The 25,596-nt window shown below is 39.8% G+C and overlaps 1 protein-coding gene across 1 annotated transcript; it reads left to right on the forward strand.

Annotated features, from left to right (window-relative positions):
• The first annotated feature begins 847 nt into the window (after positions 1-847).
• Positions 848-25,596, forward strand: lpcat1 (lysophosphatidylcholine acyltransferase 1). The gene is made up of 14 exons (XM_042436435.1): positions 848-1,091; positions 10,137-10,276; positions 10,677-10,891; positions 11,989-12,101; positions 12,318-12,378; positions 15,506-15,564; positions 17,015-17,049; positions 17,296-17,350; positions 17,446-17,528; positions 17,665-17,790; positions 19,141-19,294; positions 23,658-23,756; positions 23,838-23,979; positions 24,588-25,596. The coding sequence occupies exons 1-14, from the start codon at positions 978-980 to the stop codon at positions 24,719-24,721; spliced, it is 1,530 nt and encodes a 509-aa protein (XP_042292369.1). The 5' UTR covers positions 848-977; the 3' UTR covers positions 24,722-25,596.

The following is a 25,596-nucleotide window of genomic DNA, read 5'->3' on the forward strand; positions in this document are numbered from 1 at the left end:
GTCAAGATATGTCTGGCTTGATTGCAGCATCAACTCCCTCTCATCCTGTCATATGTTGGATAATACACAATATTTGATATTACTTTTAAAGGTGGTTGTAGCACTGTTTGTATGGGTGGCTTTTCTTCAGGGTGCTTGTGATGCATATGGTGCCATACAATATTAATTAACTGTATTTAAATAGCCAAATATTATTTAATTAAGCCTTAAAAGCCTCCTGTTTAAGTCTGTTTAATGAAAGTACAGAATGCGACTTTTTAAAATATTTTTTTCCCCCAAGGTGGGTCTTTTTGGCCTTTCAACAATGGCACTGAGTGCCCTGATGCTGAGAGGCCTCCTGAGGAGAACAGGATCATCCACCATCTGCCAGTCCTCCCAGATGACCACGAAGAGGAAGAAGAGATTGACATCATTGGTGATGAGGATGGGATTCAAGAGGCTGGGCCTTGTGGAGGTAATAGAGACAGTGAGAGGGATGGTGGTCGAGATCAATATTAGTATTGGTATCTTAAAAGTCAGAAAGATAACAATAAGATGTGATGCAACTATCACAGAAGATGGAGTAGCCTATGGTAATGTTGCACTCAAATCTGTTTCCATCATCATTAATATATTTAATATTCCAAACATGAATCAATGATATTAATCACTGTATACAATACACAAAATTACTTCACAAGGCTGTACAAGGCTTTAAAAGTCGTTTTTTGTTGGTAAATCCTGATGGGTCTGAATCCCACATTTACAACATTTCCGAGCTACATGAGTCATGTGACCCGCTGTCGCAACTCTTCTTCTACACGGCTCTGGATGTAGCCAGCTGGTAGTAAATGGACTATCCTCCCCGCCCAGCATCACACAGCAGTCTCTCCTCTTGTCAGAGGAGGGTAGACCGGGAGCCGAGGACCCACTGTCGCCACAGTGCAAAATAACGAACTCAACGAACGTTTCGGAACATTTTGGACACGACTTTTCTGATGTTTTCGGGTGTCAGGTTGTCGGCAATGAAGTCGTCACACAGTCGCCCCTCCAGAGTGGGTAGAAACCCCTTCGCCCACGAGCTGAAATTCACCATGACAGAAAAAATAAAGGTAAGACCATTAAGATAACAAATGATAAATTAATTGTGTACTGTTGAATACATACAGCAGACCTGTCAACTCTCATTTTCCCGAGTTTCCTCCATTTTTTCACCCTCTCCCATCGTGCTCGTGTTTAATAATTTCCCCTGTAAATCTCCCGTATTTCCCTTTTTTCTTTTTACAGTCATACGCAGGGCTGTAGTGCAGACTAAACGCACGTAAACGCCGTTCACCCACTTCTGAAATTCAGAAATAGCGTTTACGCAGACTGTCCATCACTTTACAGCTGTTAGCTCAGACTGCCTTCCTACCGCACATTCTGTTGTAGAGCGCTCGTTTTGTTGTCCGTTTGAACATTGTAACGCTCGTATGAGAGACGGAGGATACTGTTAACACGGAGCGACCGGCCATTCGTGCTACGCGGATGTTTAAAACAAACGAGCCCTTCGTGCTGAAACTAGCAGGTAGACTGGAGCCGCTTTCATGAGACAGACGGATGAATCAGAGTTCAGAGGATCTTATATGACATTAACTGACATGTGCGGCATCAAATCATAATCTGTTAGACAAAATACAACGAAGTAAGTAGTCAGAAAAGCTCTTCAGTGGAACAGATTTTTATTATTTTTTTAATTGACATCTAATCAGTGTTGCTTAACCGCCCACTGTATCAAGTGCTGCTGCTAGTTAGCTTGACTGCTGATGCATTCCCACTGTGTTGTTTGTCCACAATTACTGTTATTAACACCATACAAGTTAAAGTTCAGCTTCATGCTCACTCAGACTTTTTAAAAAGAAGACTTTTTAAATTTCAAAATGAGTGAAGGAATCAAGAGAGAGAGACAGAAGTGAGGAAAAATTGCAGGATGTAATGGTGTTGAAAGAAAAACAAGGAGAAAGTAAAGAAGACAACTAATTCAAGATCGAAAGAAATGGATTAAGGAGGAAACATAAACACAGAAGCATCCCAGGTGTCAGGTGATGGAGAGACATGAATAAATTCAAAGTAGGAAAACTGGTAAGAAACTTAAACCTGTATCTAGATGAATTACTGTGCTGGCGAATATTTTTGAAGCCACAATCTGTTTGCAAAATGTCAAAAACGCAAATCCAAATATAAACTAAAGGGCGTCCCCACCAACAAAAGTCAAAGCACAAGATTGAAACCTGCTATAAAAGGATTTACGGATCTTTTAATACAGGCACTAACGCTGCACAACAACTCGATTTAACATTAACATTCTTAAGCCGTTAAAATGTTGTTGACTTCAGTAACTGTACCTTAACCAAACAGGTGAGACGCCAGCAAAAAAAAAAAATTGCTGTGCAAATATTTAAATACCTGGGGGAATATTTTTCCCATTCCTGACAAAAGACATGTTAGGAAACAACCATGCATTTTTGCAAGGTGTGTAGGTAGACTTAAGTGTTGGTCATGGTGGGAAAAATGATGTTAACCAGTATGCTGTTAAACATAAGCGTGCCAAAGAAACCACAAAGAACACATTAACCGTCCGGTCAATTACAGCAGGGCAGGCAAAGTAAAGGCACCTGGTGATTAGATCTCTGGAGCCGAGCGAGGATACCCTTCTCATAACGTAAGAATTATGGTCAGGTGGTATCCTGGAAAATCTCCCTTATTTTCAAAGCCCAATGTTGACAGGTATGACATACAGCAATATATAAACGCAGCCATATGTTATATATCTTCTTTGGCTGTGAAAAGCTATTTGAAGGGACCCTTTTTGTTTGTTGTATAACTACACCTGAAGTTTAGGTTTATAGGGTTTCCTCACTGTTTTCCTGGTTGTAGTTACCACAACAAATGAGCAGTCCATTTAATTACAGCATTAATTCAATATCTTCATGTCAAACACAACTTAAAGAGAAAAACCATTTGTTCAGCAAAGTTTAAATACATGCAGTCATTTCATAAATCTTAGACCTTTAATAGCCCCCCAATCCATGCTGTGTGTTTATTTCTTTAAGATTTTCCCCAGCCTTAGCTTGGCAGAGGGTCTGTATTCCCTGCTTCATACGTGTCAAAAAGTGAGGAAGCAGTTGCACTATAAGGCTCATTGTTATCAATCTGACCATGATAATTGTTTAGCCGCCAGTTGGTTTGTGAATGTGTAAAGACACCTGTGCAGCCTTAGACTGAGCTAATATTGGTAGGAAGGATAACAAATAGTATCAATCACATGTATCGTTTATTTCTTTCATATTTTTGGTCATTCAGTTCATGTAACTTGCCATGCCTCCACCTCATAGGCTCCATTATGAGTGTTATGTGAAACTAATGGTATCACTGTGGGGCCAGCCACTACCCCACATTTTCCTGGAAGGATTTACCAAGCATGAGTTGAATGATGATTGACCAAATTTGCATGTCAAACATTTGCATTAGATTTTCGGTGATGCACCTGCTGACTGTGGGAAGTAGATTGCACTTAATTGCACTCCAAACAACATGCATGTTTTTCTACATCGTTAAACTGTTCACCTGTCACGCTGATATGCTGACGAGGGTAACGTGCATTTCACTTCCTCCCGCATTCTCCCTCTATCAGTCAACACTTCTCTGTTTCTAGCCATTTGTTTTGGCTCATACAAGTGAATGTAAGCATGCATACTGAACATACACACAAGCTCGCAGTGTATACACCTGGGTGTTCACTCTGTGGTAAACAAGTGGACGGCTAACTGAGTCTCTTGTATACTCCGATAGACCAAATTAGACTGGATCAGTTCACAGGATGGGGTCGCAAAAGTGACTAATGGCTTAGGTCAGAAGTTAGGGCCTACTAGGTGGGATGACTGATACTTAAATACTGTGGTAGCACATTTAAAAAAGACGCTTAATGAAGTACATAGGCTACTTATTAGAGGAAACTGTGTGCGCTTGGCCAAACATGAACATGGAAGTGGTAGTAGAGATACTCTTAATGGTTCTGCAACAGATGGACAGCTGTGGCTACAGCCTAAGTCAGCCATTGAAATTGATGGACGGCAGTCAGGCTGAAATGCGTCCTCATCAATCAACCAATGGATCAATGGACTTTCATGCTTGGTGATTGGTGGGGTCTGCTGACAGCATGAGACCTGGAGACACACTGCTAATGTAGTTCGACTGACCAACTGAAAGTCATTTCTCCTATTGTCATACTAAAACAAAATGGAAATCATCCCCTTACTGGTGCACGGCTCTATGGATGGAAATGTCATTTAGATGGTTGAACAGTTGGTTGGTCAGTTGGTTGGTCTGAAATACTATATCTCAACAACTACTAGATGGACTGCCATGATATCTGGTGCAGATATCCATGGTGATGGTGCCCTGAGGATGAATCCTAGTGACTTTGGTGATCCACTAACTTTTCACCTAGCACCACCAGCAGGTCAAATTTGTACTTTTCCTATGAGATATCTCAGTATGTACTTGATGGGTTGGCACAAAATTTTGTACAGATATTCATGTTTCCAAGAAAATGTTTCAAAGTGACTTTGGTGAGCCTTTGGTTTTTTTCTAGTGCCACCATGAAGTTAACATTTATGATCAATTGTAATAACTTTGGTGGTTACTTCATCTAGCACGTCCCATCAGCCTCAGCTGTACTTTGTCTTTAGTGCTAATTAGCAAATGTTAGCATGTTAATGTGCCAAACTAAGGTGGTAAAAATGGTACATAATACTTGCTTATTTTTACATAAGCATATTTAGCTTAAAACTGCCTCACAGAGCTGCATGTATGACTGCAGACTCCTAGACTAGTTTCTGAGAGTGGAGTAGACTGGAAACAAGTAACAAAGATGTATTTTTCTCTAGAAACTCTTTTCATTTTTTTTGCAGCCGTACAATCAGACAAGAAGAGGAAGTACACTCCCTCTACTCTACCCCATCAGGTCGATCTGTTCAGCCTTTTTCCCATATCCCCAGGGCCCGGAGGTGCCTGCTCTCATTCAGAGCAAAATATACAAAGCACAAGGCTCAGGAAATTGGCCCTTATGTTGGTGCAGTCAGTTCCCAACAATAATGCACCACTGAGGCAAGCGGTAAACTCAGGCTGTTTTCCTTTTTGGTTTTGCTTGCTTTCACAGCAGCAAACTATGCTTAACTAACAACTTCAGTTGGGCTCAGTGAATGCTGTAACTACATTTTTCCCAGTGCTGTTGTTGGGGGAATGTCTTATTAGTGAATGTTTTTGTCAATTTGCCATTGGAGTTTGCAGTAGTTGTAAACAGTTATGCGTTCGTCCGGTAAATGTAAGCTGCACCATGTGTGTCTCTGTGTCTAGTTCACACCTCCCACTGCCTGCTTCTAATATGGCAGTGAGGTGTGTTTTTCCACTTCAGACACGTGTGTGTGAACTCACAGGGTCACACGTAAACAAACACGAGCTCTGGCAGAGCAAAAACATGACTTCCTAGATGCCGTAGGCTTTAAAGCTATATGGCTGCATGCCGCGTGTGTCTGATATATAGAGAGGACAAGCGCTGCGTGATGCATAAGCACATTCCTCCCCCTGGCACTTGTTCTTCCTGGAAAATCTTTTTTTCTCTAACTTCCAGCAAATGTGATCAGCAGCAGACCAACTAGGTCAGCAAGTGAAACAGACAGTAGTGCTCAATCCAGCTGAGTCACACATTTCTGAACAGTGAACATCATACAGACATGGCTGCCAACGCTCCAGCTCACAGACAAAATACCTGTGACATTTGATAGAACTGCAATGTCCAGAGACTGAATTGGGACACTTCTCAGATCTCAATAAATACCTGAAATAATTCTGGAGAAATGGCGTATTGGATATTTATATCTATATATATTGGATATGGAAATTTTTGGCTATTTGAGTATCAAAACTTAATCTGCTTGTGCACAGTTGTTGTGTTTGTGACAGCTCGATTTTTAGAATTTTTCGTAAATTTTCACGGCAAAGACAAATAATTACTAATACCTGATGTGACTTATATAGTGTATTTGTGTGTGTGTGTGTGTGTGTGTGACAGATTTTAAAGCCTTTGACAATGCGGACCTAATTCCCATTTACTGGCCTTGTTACTCCCTGCCTGACACACAGCCTAGATCTGTACATCAACAACATGACAAACAGAAGGAGAGGTTGAGTGCTTCCTGGGTCCTCAGGTGGAAATTAAAGCACACTTCCCTCCGCTCATTGAAAACAATTAGCTCAGAGCGATTAGCCCTCACTACAGGGAAGAAGAGCAGTTAAAGGTGTGCTTGGCCTCATTGCACAGGGGAGTTGGGTGTTATGTGGCAAGGCTATGGAAAATTAGGTAATAGTATGTTGGTGTAGATAGGCTACACACAGTTTATAGTGGCTTTTTTCAGCCTGGATATGAAAGATAAAAATACTATTATACTGGTCCCCATGGCAAGTGGCATAATCCCCATCCTCTCCTTAGTCAATCAGTATTGCAGGCTGTGAAGTTGGGGGACTTGTGAGAGAGAGCTTTTTAAAAACAATCATCAAAATTGATGCAGCTGAAGTCAAGATATCTTAACTTTAAGTCCCTGTACGGGTCAAATTCCAAAAACACCGGAACACTGGCTCCTACGATTCCCATAATGCAACTAATAGCATCAAAAGTACCGCCCAGTAAATGCCCACATCTTTCAAACTGGATGTCACAATGCAGGGTTTCTGTTATACAGTACTGTGCAAAAGTAAAGTGAGAATGCTCACAAAAATATTGCTATAAATTGTTTTCATTTATCAATTAACTTCTTACAAAGTTGAGTAAACAGCAGAAACCTAAATGAAATCAATATTTGCTCTGATAACTCTGATGACATCATCAGGGTTATTTTCGCAAACTTTAGAGAGCTCTATTTAGAGCCACAGAAGACTACGCTTTTCAGATTTAAGTAATGATCAGACTGAATGTAAATAGAGATGAACCTAATGTAGCATGCTTTTACTGAGGTGGCTCTCCTTTCCCCCGTCCCCCGCATCTGTCCCTGCTGCTTGACGATAAACTCGACCCGCCGTGTGACCGTATGTACATATATAGGTGATGGAATGTGTCAGATGTTTGTCATTGCATGTTGTGCACTTGCATGCCTGTGTTTGCATTAGAGTGCAGCTGACTGACATATACGGCACGTGTGTGTGTGTTTAGAAAGCGGAAGTGTCGAGCTATAAGACAGGCTGAGTGACTTCATGCCTTAATGGACCCTGACAGCTTTAATGCTGCCATATGTACAAACAGATGTGTGTGTTTTAGGAGACAATGGCTCCATCATGGCTTCCCAGAGTCTTCTGAATATTTTAGGTCCAACAGAACGGCCTAACAAGTCACTGAATTTTTCCCTCAGGTTTTTTTTTTCCCCTCAAAGACATTTGCTGCTACTTCACATTTGCTTTCTGCCTTTGTACATGTTATAGTTTCACTTATGTATAATATTGCAAGTACATAAGTAATTACTCTTAACTTCTATGAATCATATTTAAAGTGTAATTATCTCCAATATCTGGTAAACTTTCCTTATAATTAGGCATCATCTTCTGACCAATGACATAAATAAATACAAAGTATAAAATATAACCATGTGTTTGTGTATTGTCATTTTATCTGATTGCTGTTTGAGCCTACAGTTCCCATAAAGCAATTCAATAGCATCTTTTAGACCATACCTGTCTTCTTTTTACTTGACATTTTTTAAACTCCACACTGTAACACAAGCTATCTGTTAAGAAGTCTCAAGCCCAATTTGAAAGAACTCTGATAACATCATCAGAGTTTCTCAGACGTTGGAAAGCTCCCCTCAGATCCTCAGATTTAAAACTGCTGAGTAGCTCTCCTAATGACAAGTAAACTCATCTTCATGTGTAAAATCAGCTGAGTCCCCCTTAAACACATTGTGTTTTGCCCAGTCTTGCACATTAGAGGAGGCTTTTGAGAGAGGTTTCACTGCTATACTTATAAAAATATAAGGAGTACAGTAACAGATTACTGTGCTCAGAGAATAAAAAAAGGAAGTCACTTTTATAATAGATTTGGGGTTTGTGCTACTTATGAAAATCTCATTTCTTTGACAAGTGAGCTCAGCGCTGCAGAGGTGTATTTTTACAGCAGATTTCAAGCTGTTAGCAGTGGATGGAGTAGTGTACTCATAAAACACTAGACATCGCTCCCCTCTACCCTGCCCCAACTCATTCTCATGCCACCTCCTGAGAAAATGTCAGTGGATCCTCCCTGATGGATTCGTTAAGCTCTGATGATGAGTGCACTGTGCATCAGTCATGGGGGTGGGGAGGCAGGAAGAGGCGTTAGAGCATTATAAATCACCCCCATTTCTGTTTATTTATTAATATAGCCCTGCAGTGTGCACCTGGGCTCCTCCAGAGAGAGAGAGAGAGAGAGAGAGAGAGAGAGAGAGAGAGAGAGAGAGAGAGAGAGAGACACGCACAGGGAAGAAAGGAAAGATGCTATAGGGAGGAGCGGGGGCGGGGAGCGCTATGATAAATGAAGGTGCAGCTGAGCAAATAGACATGAGATTGATGGACGGATGGATAGTTGAGGAGAGATATTCCTCTGGGATGAGATTGCAGATTACTGTAAGGTGGGCGGGGACGTTGATGAGACAGGAACGAGGGAGCGAGATGAAAGTGTGGGATGAAGAGATCGAACAGAGGTCGGACAAGGGAGAGGAAGGGGCTTAAAATGTCACTCAGTCTGAATTAACACTGGAGGCCGTGACTCTGTGACCCTGTTAGCACACATACACACCACATCTCCCTCATTACACAGTAAGAGAAAAGGCATGACAGGTCAGTCAGCTGACTTCTCATCTCTGCTGTGGCACTCTTTTAATAAACTTTATTTCAGTGAAAAGACTTGTACTGCATAACCAGAGGTTGGATTTAGCCTCACACTCTGTTTACAGAGTTGCCTTATCTTATTTCCTACCCAACTATTATCTCACTGGTGTTATGCAAAAAGCAAAAGCTCTTTTCTGATCATACAAAACAGTCAGAAATAAAAGCAAATGTTAAGGAAATCCCCTCAAATTAATTTACAGGATAAGCTTCTTGAGATGCAGCATTTTGTTTTCAAGAGGGTCCTGACAAGTCATTACATTTTATTATTTGATGGTGTCTACAATAAACATGACAAATAGTAAATAGAAACAATAACAAAATCATCATCATTGCTGTGGTATTTTATCATAATTATAGTCCAAAGCACAAAAAGGGCTTCCCACTCCCAAATCAATCAATGCTCACACACTGCACACTGAAGAAGGCATAGCAGAGATGTCTATGCATTTTTCCCCTGTGCTTGTATTGGACAAGTTAAATGAAATAAAAAGAAGATATCTAATTGATCTGTAAAAACTTCTTCGAATAAGCTGTGTAATTAAAATGAGTGCATGTAAAAATGAAAGTGAACAAATGAATGTTTCACCTTGCACTTAAAGACAGTAAATTAAGACCCTCATTCATATGGATATGATGCACATTACAGAAAATGTACACAGACTAAATAACACTTATTAAGTTAAAGTGGGAACTATTATCTGCATAATCCAAAATAAGTTGCAACAACTGGGTGACAAACTTTTTTTCTCAAAAAATCATACTGAGGTTAATACTGAATTTCGTTAACAATTTGTTTAATGATTTTTTAGATCCAAATACAATCTAACCTATATTTCCCCAGTGTTGTCTAACAATAGATTAGTTGTATGATATAAACCTGTATATATAGGACATCCCTAAAAGCTCCAGGGTTTCCACACCAAGCAAGTGTGAGTAGACCATGACTGTTAGTGTGTCTTTGACTGGAAGGTGGTTGTTTTTTTCCTTCCTGAATGCACAAAAGGAATGTGGTCCCCTCTTCCTGACACCGTAGGGCGTGAATGCATACTGTATCTCCCTGCCATAAAGGAATGTTGGGTATGTTAAAGACAAAGAACCATGTTAAATGATGGTGGAAAGACAGTGGAATGGTAAAATTACGACTGTCCATATCTCTAGCTCTCCCTTTATGTTGCTCACATACAGTTTGTCTCTCTCTCTCTCTCCAGATAGGACTGATGTCAGTTACAGTGTTCCCAGTGCGCCTGCTACTGGTGTCCTTCCTCATGCTGCTGGCATGGCCCTTCGCTTTCACTGCCTCGCTGGGACGTTCTGAGTTCGTCATTGAGCCACAGTCATGGTGGAGGAGGTGTGTATGTCTGTGTTGAATATTTATGTGTGTAAGAAAGTATTACATCGATTGTGTGCTACTAAGACATATGGAATCAACCACAGGGGTTATATCTTCTATGTATGTAGCATCGGTAGCAACTGATGTGAACCTATTTGAAGTGACAATGATCACATTAAAGCAACATGTGATTGGGATGATGGGAATATTTTATATTAAACACAAATCGAACTTCACCATTGGCACTAATGAAGTCATAAAGCCTTACATATACAAAACCCTACCTTTTAAATACACAGATAAATGCAAACAAAGAGAGAGTGTAGAAGAATAAACATTTGTGGTGGGTGTAAGACTGGAGGTTGAAGGAGAGCATTGCTTGAAACTCGGTATTAACTATCTGCATGTCCTTCATCAGGTTCTTAGACCTGAGTCTCCGGGTGATCATGCGAGCCATGTGGTTTTGCGGAGGTTTCCATTGGATCAAGGTGAAAGGGGAACGGGCAGCACCATCTGAAGTTCCCATCCTCACCGTGGCACCACACTCCTCATATTTTGATGCCATCCCAGTCACCATGACCATGTGCTCCATAGTCACCAAACTGGAGAGCAGGAGCATTCCTGTCTGGGGAAGTGAGTATCACCTCTACTGCACCTACAGTAGATGTAAGGTGCTCTTAACAGCATTCTCTCAATAATTAGTTGATTAAATCAGTTCTATCGTGGGTTTTTATATACATAACAGTAGCTTCATATTTAATTTTCCAAATTTAATCTTAGTTAAGACATAACTAACAACATTGTGTATTATTTAAAGACTGTTGGACAAGAGTGTCAAATGTGACTATAATTACATTTTTCTCACCAAAACCACTGTTTTGTGTTCTTGACCAGTAATTACAGATGCACTCATATTTCAGTGATATTTTAATCTACCACTGCTAAACAGTTAAACATGGTGGTGCTGCTACTATAGGACTATCACTGCTGTATCATCTGCATCATAGAGAAGGAGTCCTATGTGTTTAGTCTGTGAATTATGAATTAAGACAACTGAAAATGACTTGTTCAGCAGATAGGTTTGGCATGCAGACATTTGGAAAAACATAACCACAGATTAGATTATAAAACAATCCATAACTATCACACAATCAGGAGCGTAGAGCTCTGCAGAGAGACGTGCACTGCTACGCTAAGGCAAATACCACTGAAGCTAAATTTGATTTATAAAATGTGTAATACAAAAATTGACATACAAAAAAAATCTGATTTTAAAAATACAATTTGCAGCACACACACACACACTATAGTTTAACTGTTTACTGTTTTCTTGGGAATATTTTTCTTAATTTTCTCTTCAGAATCTATTACTCTCCTTGTCATAATATGACCTTATTTACTGTAAACTATGGTGAACAGTGTCTGCCTGCAACAGGAAACATCAGCTTTTGGAAGTATTGGAACATAACATCAGGTCTCTACGGCTTACTGCCAAATTTGAGAAGTGGTTGCATCCTGACTCTTTTGATCTGGCGATATACCTACAATTATTTAATTATCCTAACATGATTCTCACATTTAATCTTCTGTAAATCCAGTGTATACTTAACAAATGCCACCACTTTATTTCTTCAAGCTGAAAAGCTCTGAAGATTTACTTACTAAGTTTTTGTTTTCTCTCATATTCTGGCATTCATCCAAAATCTGCCTCTTCATCATTGTCCTCTCAGCTTTGATCAGCTACATCAGGCCAGTGTTTGTATTTCGCTCGGACCAGGACTCCAGAAGGAAAACTGTTGAGGAAATCAAGAGGAGAGCCCGGTCTGGAGGGGAGTGGCCCCAGGTAACATACATGAAAATAGAGGCACATAGGTAGACACACACGCACACACAGTGATCTAACCTCAGCTGGCACCACATGGGAATTGAAAGGTGATAATATAAACACAATGAGTCACACTCAGTTCACACGCATCAAGGCCTATTTTAAAACAATGGGTAAAAGCCAGATGCATTTGTTTGTGTGGTATATACCTTATTGTGTATTTGTTTATTCCAGATCATGATATTCCCAGAGGGGACGTGTACCAACAGGTCCGGTCTCATCTTATTTAAGGCTGGTATGTGTTCGGTCTCTGTCTTGCTTTAGGCTGATCGTGAAACCAGATGGAAGGTAGCCTCGTCTGTGTGTGTGTGTGTGTGTGTGTGTGTGTGTGTGTGTGTGAGTGAGTGAGTGTGTCTTATTGAACAAAACATACAGTTAGTACTTGTATACAGCAAGATTTTATTTGACTTTACTTTCAAACCAAACTGCTTAAAATATATAGGCTCTTGATCACTTATCATGTCATAAAATGGTACAAAAACACATTTTAATGACTCCAACACTTCTCAACTAGCATTTTCCCTTAAAACAATCTCATTCTTTTAGCAGAGCTATAGGGGACATATGATGATATTTGTGGTGCCTCTTTTCTTTTTCCATAGGTTTGTTTTTCTGTGCTTATTTCTATGGACCCAAATATTACAGTTCGCCCTGACATTTGTTTTTAGCCACGCTAGCAGCATGACTCTACGAATGGCTGCGTTAGCCACTTTGGTCCCGACTGAAATATATCAAGAACAATTGGATGGATTGCCATGGGATTCCCCACAGGATAAATCCCACTGACTTTGGTGATCCCCTGACATTTCCTCTAGCACCGTTAGCAGGTCAAATGTTAGCATGCTAACATGCTAAACTAAGATAGTAAACATGGTAAATATACCTGCTAAACATCAGTATCTAAGCATTGTCACTGTGAGCATCTTTTACATGTTGTAAGCAGCTATTCCTAAGAATAGCCTCACAGAGCCACTAGCATGGTCATACTTTTAGTCTTGTTCAACCAACACACATCCCCAAGAGAGTTGTTTTCATGTTGTTTTCAGTTGTACATGTGCAATATAATCCAGTCCTTCAATACTTAATTTCAGAAACTCATAGTGTTACTTTTAAGTATATTTAAATTAGGAAACCAACAGTTTTTGTCCAGTGGTTACACTTATTGGTAGAAATGATCTGCTAGTCCAAATGAGGGTTACTGTCCGCCAGAGTAGCTGATACAATAACTGTGCAAGCCACCGCTCAGAACAGTATTTAGTCGTTGTTTTAGGTGAATTCCAGCCCTGGGTGTGTTAATTTAGAGGCTGTAGTGTGATCACTTTGTTGAGTATTGCATGTAGTGGGTCTGTACTCGTACATAATTATTTATGCATGGAGTTGGCTGCATAGCTCCGTGGGTGTGTCCAGGTGTGGATGTCTGAGCAAATTAATTTTCTGTCGGTCCAGCAGGTTTATTGGTTCAGTGTGTTGCTTAAGGACATCTCAACAGGATACAAAACTGTTGCTCCCATCTCTCTGGCTTGGGCTTGTTTTTCTGCTTTTTGTGGTCCAGTCACCTCCTGTGTGTGTGTGTGTGTGTGTGTGTGTGTGTGTGTGTGTGTGTGTGTGTGTGTGTGTGTGTGTGTGTGTGTGTGTGTGTGTGTCCTGCATTAACCAAGTTATGCTGTCAGCCATTGTCCCCTGCCTGCTCTGTCTAATCCCCTTTCTTCCAGTCTGTAATTCTGTCATTCTCACTAAGCCCTATTGGTCACACTTTGTCCTGTTTTGTGTGTGTGTGTGTGTCTGTTGTGTTTGTCCAGCTTGATCTGTCTGCTGTGTGTCCAGTCCTCTCTGGATGTGTCTCCTCTTGTTATGTCTCTTCATTGGCTCCCAGCACAACAAAGCAACTGTGTGTATGGATGCGTGTTTGTGTGTTTAGATGTGCATGTGCCACCTGTGCTGTGAACGTGCTCTGCAGATACCTCCAGTCCTTTTTCTTATTTTCAAAAGGCCTTTTTAATCGATTCATCACATTCATCTTCACCCTTCTCTTCCTGTCTGTCACATTATTATTGAGAGGTTGTAGCAGTGATCATTCTCATGCTCCTTTATGTTCTTTTATAGTCTCATGTGCAGCTAGACCTATATAATAGGCCAATATTGTTTTATTAAAAAATCAGATGTCAGCCAGTTGTGCCATCTATATTTGATTTGAGACTTTCTTGATTATTACAGCTACTCTGGTTAAAATATTAGTTCTACTTTCATTCACAGTATTTTGATCAGATTCTACACAAGGTTGTTCTCTGGCGTGGAAGTATTTTAGTCCACCACCTTCGTAGGTGTCATGTTTAAGTTGTAGTGAAACTGGTCTCACCCTGCCTTAAGGACCTGCTATCAACTTACATATGTACACGTATGTAAGCTAGTTTGAACATGTTTTTCAGCAGCTTTTTTGTAGTCCAGCCAAATTTAAAGAAATGGACAGTTTGTAGTGTGGTTAGCAATTGTATAACTCATATTTCATTTCTAGGAGACACTACTAATCCACTGAATACATTGTATCTAGTTTTCAAAGCCTGTACGTGTTCATATCTCATATGAGAAACATAGAGATATACAGAATACATACAGCTGACATGTTCACATATATGATTTTATATATAGTAACGCAGTAGAGGTAATTTCCTTCACAAAAACCCTGTATCTTTGTAAGATACCCATTTAATTGAACTAACTCAGACTGGTGAAGCCTCATATTAGCTTTGGCTGATGCTAGGAAGGGATTTTTACATCTTTACATGAATTATTACAGTGACCAGTTACTCTTTCAATTTACACATTTACTATCCTTTAAAATATTAGCACAATCCAAAAAATATTGGTTTTGGACACGAAATTGCCTCCTAAGTAGGGCCTTTCAATATTGAATTCTAGTAACTAGCGTACTTCTCTTATTCAAAGCTAAAAGCGTAGCTTGAACAGGGTTTTGTCTAGTAATAAATACTGTATGGAGCTTCTGTCAGCTTGCCTGTCATCAGAAGGACATTATAGAGTCTCAATAGAGATGCTGTCTGCCAGGGCTGAAGGTTATTCTGAGGTTGGGAGCTTGTCACTCATCTAAACTAGTACACATGACTCAACCCAGTGTATTGTTCTGTGTCTTTGCTGTGTTTAAATGAGATAAAATCTGTAAAACAAAAAAAACAAAGCACCAAAGCAATGTAGTCATGTTGGTATTTTTGTTCATATATGCATGTAGTAATTCAATAAAAATCAAATACTGGTGATTTCACAGTTTCATTTACTTTATTGACATACATAAATGGTTATCAGAAGTAATATTCTTGATTCTCGATTGTCCTCTCTCTCTTCTTTCTTAGGTGCTTTCATCCCAGGACTCCCAGTGCAGCCAGTGGTGCTACGCTACCCAAACAAACTGGTAATCACCTTGCATCCAGTTATACCTTTCCTTTTCATCCTTTTCATGTCTCCACACATACGTGTAACTTCGACATAGTTCAAGGTTAGCCTGACTCCACCTACACCTACTTACACACACCTGTGATGTAATGGTTTCTTGGTTTCTTTCCCGTTAGTATGTGTTCCTCTTGTGGAGAATGACTTCATGTACAAGTAGGATGATATTTCATCCTCCTCTTTCTCCCTCTCTATCTCGCTCTCACGCTCTCACACACACACACACACACACACACACACACACACACACACACACACACACACAGGTGTCATGTCTCTCTCTCAGCACCTCTCTTCACTCTGTCATGAATTATGCACCTCTTATTAACTAGCGCTTCTTGTCTGTTTCCCTAGAAAGCTTTTGTCACTGTTTCCCTTATTGCTGACTTTAGTCACTGTGCTCACTTTAGTGACAACATGGCAGTACCAGGCAGTTAAGTGAGGTAAAGAAAACATGAATAAACCGCTCTAACAGGGTAACTTGTCTTTAGTTGTGTATTCCCGTCCAAGTCTTTATTTCTACGCCCAAAGAAATGTTTGTTGTTGTCATTGCACTTTCCTATGTTTGGGGACTCATAAGAGACACAATGGAGAAAACAAAGGTCAAAACTGATGGAGCAGAGGCTGGGATATGCTGACTTTTAGCCCCAAGTATGAGTCAAGCTCTAAAACCACCAGATCCTACCTTTCCCACAGTGCAACTTGATAATGTGTTCCATTAAACTCCCCATGCCTCCTAAATGCTTACTACTTTGAAACCCACACCTCTGGTTTGTAACACAGGCTTTCTGTGAAAAATATGACGTCTGAAGCCCAAACTTTGAAAAGCTCTTCCAGAGTCACATTATGCAACAGTTTTCACAGGATAGGTAGCACTAGTCATGATGAATAAACTGAACTTCAAGTGTAAAATTAGTGAAGTGCCTCTTTAATCAAGTTGCAGAGACTTTTACACTTTGTTTTAAGTTTCATGTTATAATCTGATCGCTGTAATGTTGTTTTAAGTGCAGACTGGCCTAAAAAGTTTAATCTTATATGCTATTATAAACATCCAGTGGCACATTGATTCCAATAACACAGCACTCTTTCACACGGTATAAACAATGCCTAGTTTCTTGTGTAATGTAGAATTGCATCAACAACTGAAATGTAATTTGAGTTGCTGACTAAAAAAGTATTGCAATATCAGAATCACAGATTTCAGGATTCAATCAGTAGCTACGAGTAATCTGTATTAAGTAAGTGGTTCTTCGGCCATCCTCAGTACAAATAGACACACACAAAGAGAAACATAACAAACAGCAGTTCCAGGGAGTGAATGAAGTTGTAGGAAATTGACTTTATGAAATGTTTGTATGTGTGTGTGTGTCTTTGTCATGAGCCATTTCCTTTTCTCCTCTTCCTCTCCACAGGATACTGTTACATGGACATGGCAAGGTCCAGGAGCGTGAGTGTAACACACTTAACACACTCACAAACCACCACACATAGCTTCTACTTCCCTTTGCTAACTATGTAGTTAAAACACCAGTGACCTGTTTCTTTTAAAAAAGAAACATAGCGAGATGCTGCAGGGGAACCTCCATTATCTCCAGTACCATCTGTTCAGTCTTGTCTTCATCCATCATATTATTTCACTCTTTCTAATCTTGTATTTTCATGTATGGACAAAGCAAATTCTTCTGTCTACCAGGTTCAAGATCCTGTGGCTCACTCTGTGCCAACCTCATAATCCTATGGAGATAGAGGTGAGTATTTTGTAGGCCAGTATGTAAAGCTTGATTTACTTTTTTAGTCACAGTACCTTAAGTGCACAGTTTTGTGACCGTCTTTCTCTCCTTAGTACTTGCCTATTTACACTCCATCAAACGAGGAGAAGGAAAACCCTGCTCTGTTTGCCAATAATGTCAGGAAACTCATGGCCAAGTAAGTGTGTGTTGGTATAAATGTCATTGATCAGCATCTGATCTGTCAGCCTGTCGTTGCTTGTTTTGTGTTAACATATCACACAGACAATCCTGTATATTAAAGTCCTGATAAACATGTCCCTCCGTCCTGACAGGGCACTGGAGCTGCCGCTCACAGACCTATCCTTTGATGACCGCGACATCAGCCTATCACAGGGCCCACTGCGCATCCATGATTACAGCACCCTGCTTGAGTTCAACCAGCTGGTGTGTCGCTTAGGGTGAGTGGAGGGAGACTGGATGGACTGGTTGGACGGGTAGAGAGTGGGTGTGATTCAAGACAATAGGGCTTTGATGGTGAAGCAACACTGACACCTAATGGCGGCAGGGCGGAAACACATGGACCTCTGTCCTTTCCAACACTAATATGATTCAATCAATTAAATTCGGATGAAGGAATGTTTGTAGTTATATGTTCTGCCAAGACTAAATTTTTTTTTTAACTGCCGCAGATATTAGTTCTGTGAAATCAGGATTTATTTCCAGGGGATGAATTAAAATAGAGAAACTGTCATATCTATAAGCTTCTCTCTTGAGACTATTTGGATAATTAGAGAATATATGAGTGAGAAAGAGGTAGCACTGTTTTTTATAAAATCATCTGTCAGCATGTGTCTTTCTCATTTGAGCATAAATTCAAACTGCTTTGCTAATTAGTTCTAATATGGAAGAAGTTATCTTGATAAAAATGATCAGTATCAGCACTTGATGGATAATATGCACAGTGACAATATTCTTGTGATCATACACTGAGCATGAGGGAATCTTTATAGAGATGAGAGAGATCATATAATACCGACTGAATCATACGACTCATTTCATCATCTTAAGAAGTCACAGAGACTCTCCTTCGTTAGATCTTTTCAGCATTGATGTACTGCCTTTTAATTGTGACTTTTTAGGCAGAAAGATTGAGCTTTTATTTAGCAGTATTCCCAGAAATAAGCCACTGTGTCAAAGTATTTATAATTTTATTCATACTTTATGGTTTACTATCAATAAAACAAGCTTGAATCAGAGTTAGAATCTTGTGAATTAAATATATTGTATGCACCAGTTTTATTATGTCAAAGTGAAACTAGATATTTGTTCTGGATTTAGCTTCCCACAAAAACACTCATCTTTTCAATATCAGTATTATAAGTGAAGTGTGGAGTACAGTCCACACAAAAGCAGCTGGGATCAGAATTACAATCATTAATTAATTTGTTTTGTTTGAAAAGGGCTTTTAAAGTAATCACAAGAGTCAGTTGCAGAATCTTTGGAGTTGTGATGATTAGTAGAGAAGAGAATACCATGATGGAAGGAAAAAAATCTAATAAATCTGCATATATTAGTACCCTTTTAAAGTAAAGTGATAAAGTGATATAAGTGCAATAGTGGGCAAAACTGAAACAAATCTACTTTAAGCCAAAGGGGTGCAGGATTTTTGCAGGCCAACCAAAAAGAAGGTGACAAACCTTGTTTCAGTATATGTCATATATTTGTTTTTTAATAGTACGTGCTAACTAATGCATTGTTACATTATGTGATTTCTCTGTGTTTTTCTCTGTTCCACTGTGTGTTAACAGGCTGAGAGCAGGGACCACAGACAAGGTGCTAGAAGAGCAGGCCAGAAGAGCCAGAAAGCTGCAGGGAGACAGGCTGAGTTTAGAAGACTTTGCCCAGTTCTTCAACCTGCCAGTTACAGACACACTCACACAAGTCCATAGCCTCTTTGACCAGGTAAAAAAACAGAGTTATTTCTATGAGCTTTATTTAAATTAATACAGGTAAACATAAAGAAATAAGATTAGATTAAAGTTGCAACGCAGGACTTTTGTCTCCCCCTTCTGGAATTGTGAGTAATTAGAAAAACACTGTTGATGCTGTCGGCGGCTGCATATGTTATACTTTAAAGGAGAGACTTAAAAATAATAACAATAAACCACAACTCAGGTTGATACTTTATGTAGCTGAGGGCTAAAATACACTGTACCTTACAAATTAGCAGTAAAATCAATATTATCCTCTATATTAATAATAGAGGCCCTAAAATTAACCTCTATTGTAAATCCAAAGTTTAGATCAACTGTAGAAAAAGAAAAGTTACTTTGAACCTATCTACAGCAAAATATGATGTTTAACAATCTCAAAGGCAAATCCTAAATCTAGGAGAGTCACAATGGAAAAGTTAGCCTTCAATATCAGCAAGTAGGCAGTAAGAGGTGATTATTAACAACTGTGAGTTGGGGAGAGGGGGGATATTTAGAATAGCTCAATTTTTTAGGCTGATAGTACCAGTTACTTCCTGCAGCAGTTTAGTAGAGTTATTGTGTACTACCAGTTGCTAGGAGAGTCACAATGGAAAAGTTAGCCTTCAATATCAGCAAGTAGGCAGTAAGAGGTGATTATTAACAACTGTGAGTTGGGGAGGGGGGGGTATTTAGAATAGCTCAAATTTTTAGGCTGATAGTACCAGTTACTTCCTGCAGCAGTTTAGTAGAGATTGTGTACTACCAGTTGCTAGGAGAGTCACAATGGAAAAGTTAGCCTTCAATATCAGCAAGTAGGCAGTAAGAGGTGATTATTAACAACTGTGAGTTGGGGAGGGGGGGATATTTAGAATAGCTCAAATTTTTAGGCTGATAGTACCAGTTACTTCCTGCAGCAGTTTAGTAGAGTTATTGTGTACTACCAGTTGACGATGACTGATCAGCACCCTCTTGTGGAGAATCTGTAGCTGACTGAATGTCTGTGACTTTGAGTTACAAGCCAGAGAATCTTTTTGGTGTTTTTATGGCTCCACACTGGCGACAGTCATGGCCAGAGGCTTTATGTTTTTGGGTTGTCCGTCCGTCCGTCCGTCCGTCCGTCCATCCGTCCGTCCAGGTGCGGAGGTGTAAGGGAAAGGGGCTGGGTCTTTGGCTTTTTCATAAAGATCAAGAGGGACTCTGTGGACAGGAAGGAGTTTGGTAACTCATTCTACTGCCGGGGATCTGCAGAAAAGAAGGGTCTGGCTAGCGACTTAAGGCCTGGTTGTGGTGGTGGTACCAGGCACCTTTTACTGGCAGGGCGTTGTGAGCAGGAGGGAGCATAGACCTGAATGAGGGAGTTCAGGTAGGCAGGAGCTGTTTTAATCGCTGTTTTGTAAGTGAGTGTCAAGGGTTTGAATTTGATCCTGGCAGAAACTGATATCCATTGGAGGGATATGAACAGCGGGGTGTCGTGCTGTTTTTGGCTGGTTGAAGACCAGATGTGCCACTGCGTTCTGGATCGTCTGCAGAGGTTTGAGTGTGCATGCGAGGAGACCTGCCAGCATGGGCGTAGATATGGGTATGGACCAGCATGGGTTTAGATTTGGACATGTCTTTACCAATGTCAAAGTGTTGCTGAATTGTCCCTACCAATATTTTTACTGATCTAGAACCATCTTGCCATTTTAACTCCACATAATGTTAATGGTAAGACCTGTGCAGAGTTGCCAGGTTTGTGTGTTTTCTGCAAAAAGTGGGTTATAATGATAAGGAGTGAGACGGATGGGGGATACTCGATTACCTGGCAACCCTAAGCTTCAAACTGTTACGAACTGTCGACTAGCTGCAGCCGAAAGCAGCAGCAGTAGTGAGGTTGGTGAGGTTGAGAATGACTTCACTGGACAAAACTAACATCAGTCAGTTGATATTATATTTAAATTTTAGGTGTTAGCTAATTTGTGATCGTTACTCAGACGTGCCATTTCATTAAAGGTTCTGTATGTAGGAATCAGAAATTCCTTCTCATTAATGACACCTGTGGCCGTGAAATAAGCTATAGTCAACATCCTGGAGCTCGCACTCGCGTGTATGATTCAGGCCCAGGGCCTTCACATAGAAATCAGTCCACAGGCTGTTACAGGCAACTGAGAAAGTTGGAGAAGGTCTCATTTTTTACGTTACATTATGATTATGTTACAAACAATTATAGAACCTTTAAACAACTCAATTACTGTGGGTGAAAATGCATCTCAAAGCAAATTGAAGTCCTTTTCAAAGAGGGACCAAAGTGTCACTGACAGCTGAGCTTAGCTAATAAAAGTGTTCTGTATTTAACTTTATGATGTTACAGAGACACACAGATCTCCCTATCAGTGAAGGGCGGATCCTGAGATACCGTGCTTGGATAAATTCTGTTTTATTTACAGGCGATTGGCAATTCCATAGGCCAAAAGTAAAGGTTCTTAGGGTTGCATAGTCTGCGACAGATGTGATTTTTTCCGATGACCTTGGAAGACAGAGATGTCCTTGTAGCACATGTTGAGTGAGGCAGGCTATGAGGACTCGCACAGATAGACTCGAAGGTCTTTACCCAGTTCAGTCTTAACACAATAAGGGCTGACACTTCTGCTGATGCTACAGCGCAGCTTGTGTGTTCAGTACCAGGAAGTACCGCAGCTGAACCTGCCCCTTTTTGATTATCACAACAATACAGCAGATAGAAGGCGCAACCCACGTTGTCTAACCCACCTATCAAAACTCAGAGAATCAAACTAGGAAGTGCCTGCCCCAACAAAGCCTGGCAACAGCCTAAATTCAATTTAAAACTCAAAAACAAAGTTTCAAAATCACTTATCAACTGACCGCTATCTCCTATGTTCTTTATCAGAGCTTGTTCATACTTAGACTCAAGGATGAACTGATTAGATTTTGATGGTCAAAGGTCAAGGTCACTGTGACCTCACGTCCGTCCCATTCTCATGAATGCTCAGGAACGTCTGGAGGGAATTTCATTACATTTGGCACAAGCTTCCATTTGGACTCAAGGATGAACTGATTAGAATTTGATGGTCAAAGGTCCTCACAAAACATGTTTTAGGCCATAATTCAAGAACTGATACACTATTATGACAAAATTTCACACTAATGTCTAATAGGATAAAATGATGAAGTGATGACATTTTATATCCAAAAGATCAAAGGTCAACTTCACTGTGATATCATAATGTTCTGCAAAAACACTTTTTGGCCATTATTGTTATATGCTATATGCTGTAACACAGGGATGGAAGGGGAGATTCTGACCATTGTGACCGGATACTGAATTGGTGACACTAATCTTGAGTACTGTCCACCTTGAAACTGTGGTGATTGTATAGATCTTCTGTGCTGTTGGGTAGGAGATGTGTAAAACATCCATGTTTTAGAATTTGTAAATTCTTTGCAGCAACATCCATATCTGAAGCATTGTCTACTGTCATGGTGACAACTTTGTGTTTTATCAGAATCAGCTTTATTGGCCAAGCATGTGAACATATACAAGGAATTTGACTGTTTTTTGTTTCTCTTAATGAACTTACACGTTAATAGACATACAGCAGAACAAGAACAACAAACTGAGGCAAGGGGAAAAACAATGAATAACAAGCTAGAAAACAACAAAATGAATAAATTCCAAATATACTTGACTAGGGAGGTTTGCTTACTACTGTTGCTGAGAAAATGATCTTGTGATGAATGAGTGAAGAGCCAGGGCTGAAATACTTGAAAGGTGATGAGCGGATTGAAGCCAGGTGTTAGATGAGCTAAGTCACTTTGTTCATAGAACAGCAACCCAAATCACATCATGGTCACTGTTGATTTGGACCCGAAGGTACTTGTAAGAGTCCACCCTCTTCACTTCCTCTCCCTGGATGACAACCAGGACACGGGGCCTCCTCTTCCTCCTCTGGTAGTCCACCATAACCGCATTGGTTTTGCTGATATTGAGCTTCAGGTCATTATCGTTGCACATGTGATGAAGCTCTCAGTCCTCTGTACTCCTCTGTAAAAACAGTCTCTAAGTGAAGAGAGCATGTTTCTCAATGGAAATTATTCACTGGAATCAAAAATTAGACTTTTTATTAAATTCCTTCAAAGTCAAATATTGTATGAGTCTGGACAGACATGGATATAAACTGCAATTTGACTGGTTGATGGAGGCGTACAATTGCGAGGCAGTATTTCTAGTTTAAAGATATAATGAAATGCTTTATCCACTACATGATTTCAAGCTAGAAATTAGGGTTTTTTTTCATAACAGGATCCGATTAATTTCCTTGCTACATCTCCTCACTGAGATATTTTTTCCCCAGCATGGAGATGGGCAGATAGACATCAGGCACTTCGTTATAGCGCTGTCGACTGTTTTCCGACCATCAAAGTCAATGGAGACCCTCAAACTGGCCTTCAAGGTAGAGAAAGCACATTTACCATCAAATTTGGGTTGAAGTAGGTTTTAACACATTGCACTAAGAATATGTTTTGGTGTGCAGATGTATGAGAGCGAAGCGAACGGGGAAGTCCTGGAACAGGAGCTCGCTGCCATCTTGGAAATAATGCTGGGAGTGGAAGAGGTGGAACTTTCTATGCTGTTTTTAGATCTTGAAGGACCTGACACGGACAAGATCACATATGGTAAGACTCACTTTTCGTTTGTGACAATTTTCATTATAAATGCTACAGCACTTTTAAACATCAGTGCAAAAATGTCAAATTAATTGTGATACCATGGTACAAATGAGATCATGGTGGAGATGATTGACAGCATGTAGCTCCATGGCTTCACTGAAGAGGATAAATACCGTCTGTTTGAAGTAATTTTTTTTTTTTTTTTTTATCCAGGGTTTCATCTACCATCTGCCTTTTCTAGAAACTTTCAAAGCTTTATTGTCCTGCATAGCATTTTTTCCCTTATTATCATAAAACCAATCCCAATCCAGCAGATTTCCTATCTGCACATAATATGTATGTAGACATGTAGCTGTGAATCTTCTCTTTAATGGTCTCGAAACATCAAAGTAATTATAGTGATGCATGATTGCATGAACAAGTTAATGACTTATTGATGTTAAAATACTTCACATTGCACCTTAAATTTAAAAAAGTGCTCTATTCCAGTCCCCTTTTTATGATAAAATAGAAAAAGATACAATAATACATAATATAATAGTGCAAATGCCTAACATTTCAGACAGCAGTAATAACATTTAACACCTGCTTCTATCTCTTGCTTCTTTTTCCAGATGAACTTCATGATTTTATAGAGCAGCACCCACACTTTGTCCTGGATTACCTTGATTTTAAAAACCACCCGCGCAAATTCTGCGTCGGCCGACCTAAGAGCTGCAATGGCCAGAACCATGACAAAGACGACTGAATTATGGACTTGAGATATCCCACTACTCTATTTCTCTTCTCTCTCTGTCATAACAGCATCTTCACATGCTGCAGTTTGCCTACCACCTTTGTGCCTTTTAAGTGCAGGGAGGGAAAAAGGCAAAAGAGTGCTTGGATGGGAGGAGAATAACAGAGTAGTTACTGTAGGAAGTGTAAAGATGAATCATGGCAGCACAGATGATGGAGATGGAGTCAAAATCTCTACACCATCACTCCATCTTTTTTTTTTGGCCTTTCTTTGTTTTTACTCTGTATCATGATTTAAAGAAACTTGTTTTATTAAATGATCTGCAAATATATTATTTATTTTAAGATTATTTTCTTATATATTAAGTATTAAGATATTTATCTAATTAGTTGATGAAAGGGTTTTTTTTGTCAACTTTTTGTTTAGCACTGTTGTTGATCTCAGGCAAACAAACACTAGCACATCGCCCATTCCTGCTGCTCATTATTTACATACTGAAAACTTCAATTTCAGGTTTAAAAAAAAAAAGAATCAGGATATACACCATGCTGCCATTCAGACTGAGCCTGTGATGTTTATACCAAAATTGTAACACCAAATACTGCAGGAAAAAGCTAAACCAGCCTCTTAATCCAGAGAAATCATTCCTTACTTCAAGCAGCTATCTCACTGCCATGGTGTACAAACCAAAAAAACCTTACAAAACAGTTTTTCTAGGGATGATTAATAAAGACCGACATAGTTTTTGTCCAACTATGTTTTTCTGGTAGTATGATGAGTAATGTAATAGCTATTTCTGCTCAATTTTGATGTCAGTGCTGTTTTCCAAAAAATGTTTTGTCCATCTCCAAATAAAAGGAAGGTCTCGCTTTTCTAAGAACAACATA

Source organism: Thunnus maccoyii, chromosome 15, assembly GCF_910596095.1.
Source record: "Thunnus maccoyii chromosome 15, fThuMac1.1, whole genome shotgun sequence".
In the NCBI taxonomy this organism is placed as follows: domain Eukaryota; kingdom Metazoa; phylum Chordata; class Actinopteri; order Scombriformes; family Scombridae; genus Thunnus; species Thunnus maccoyii.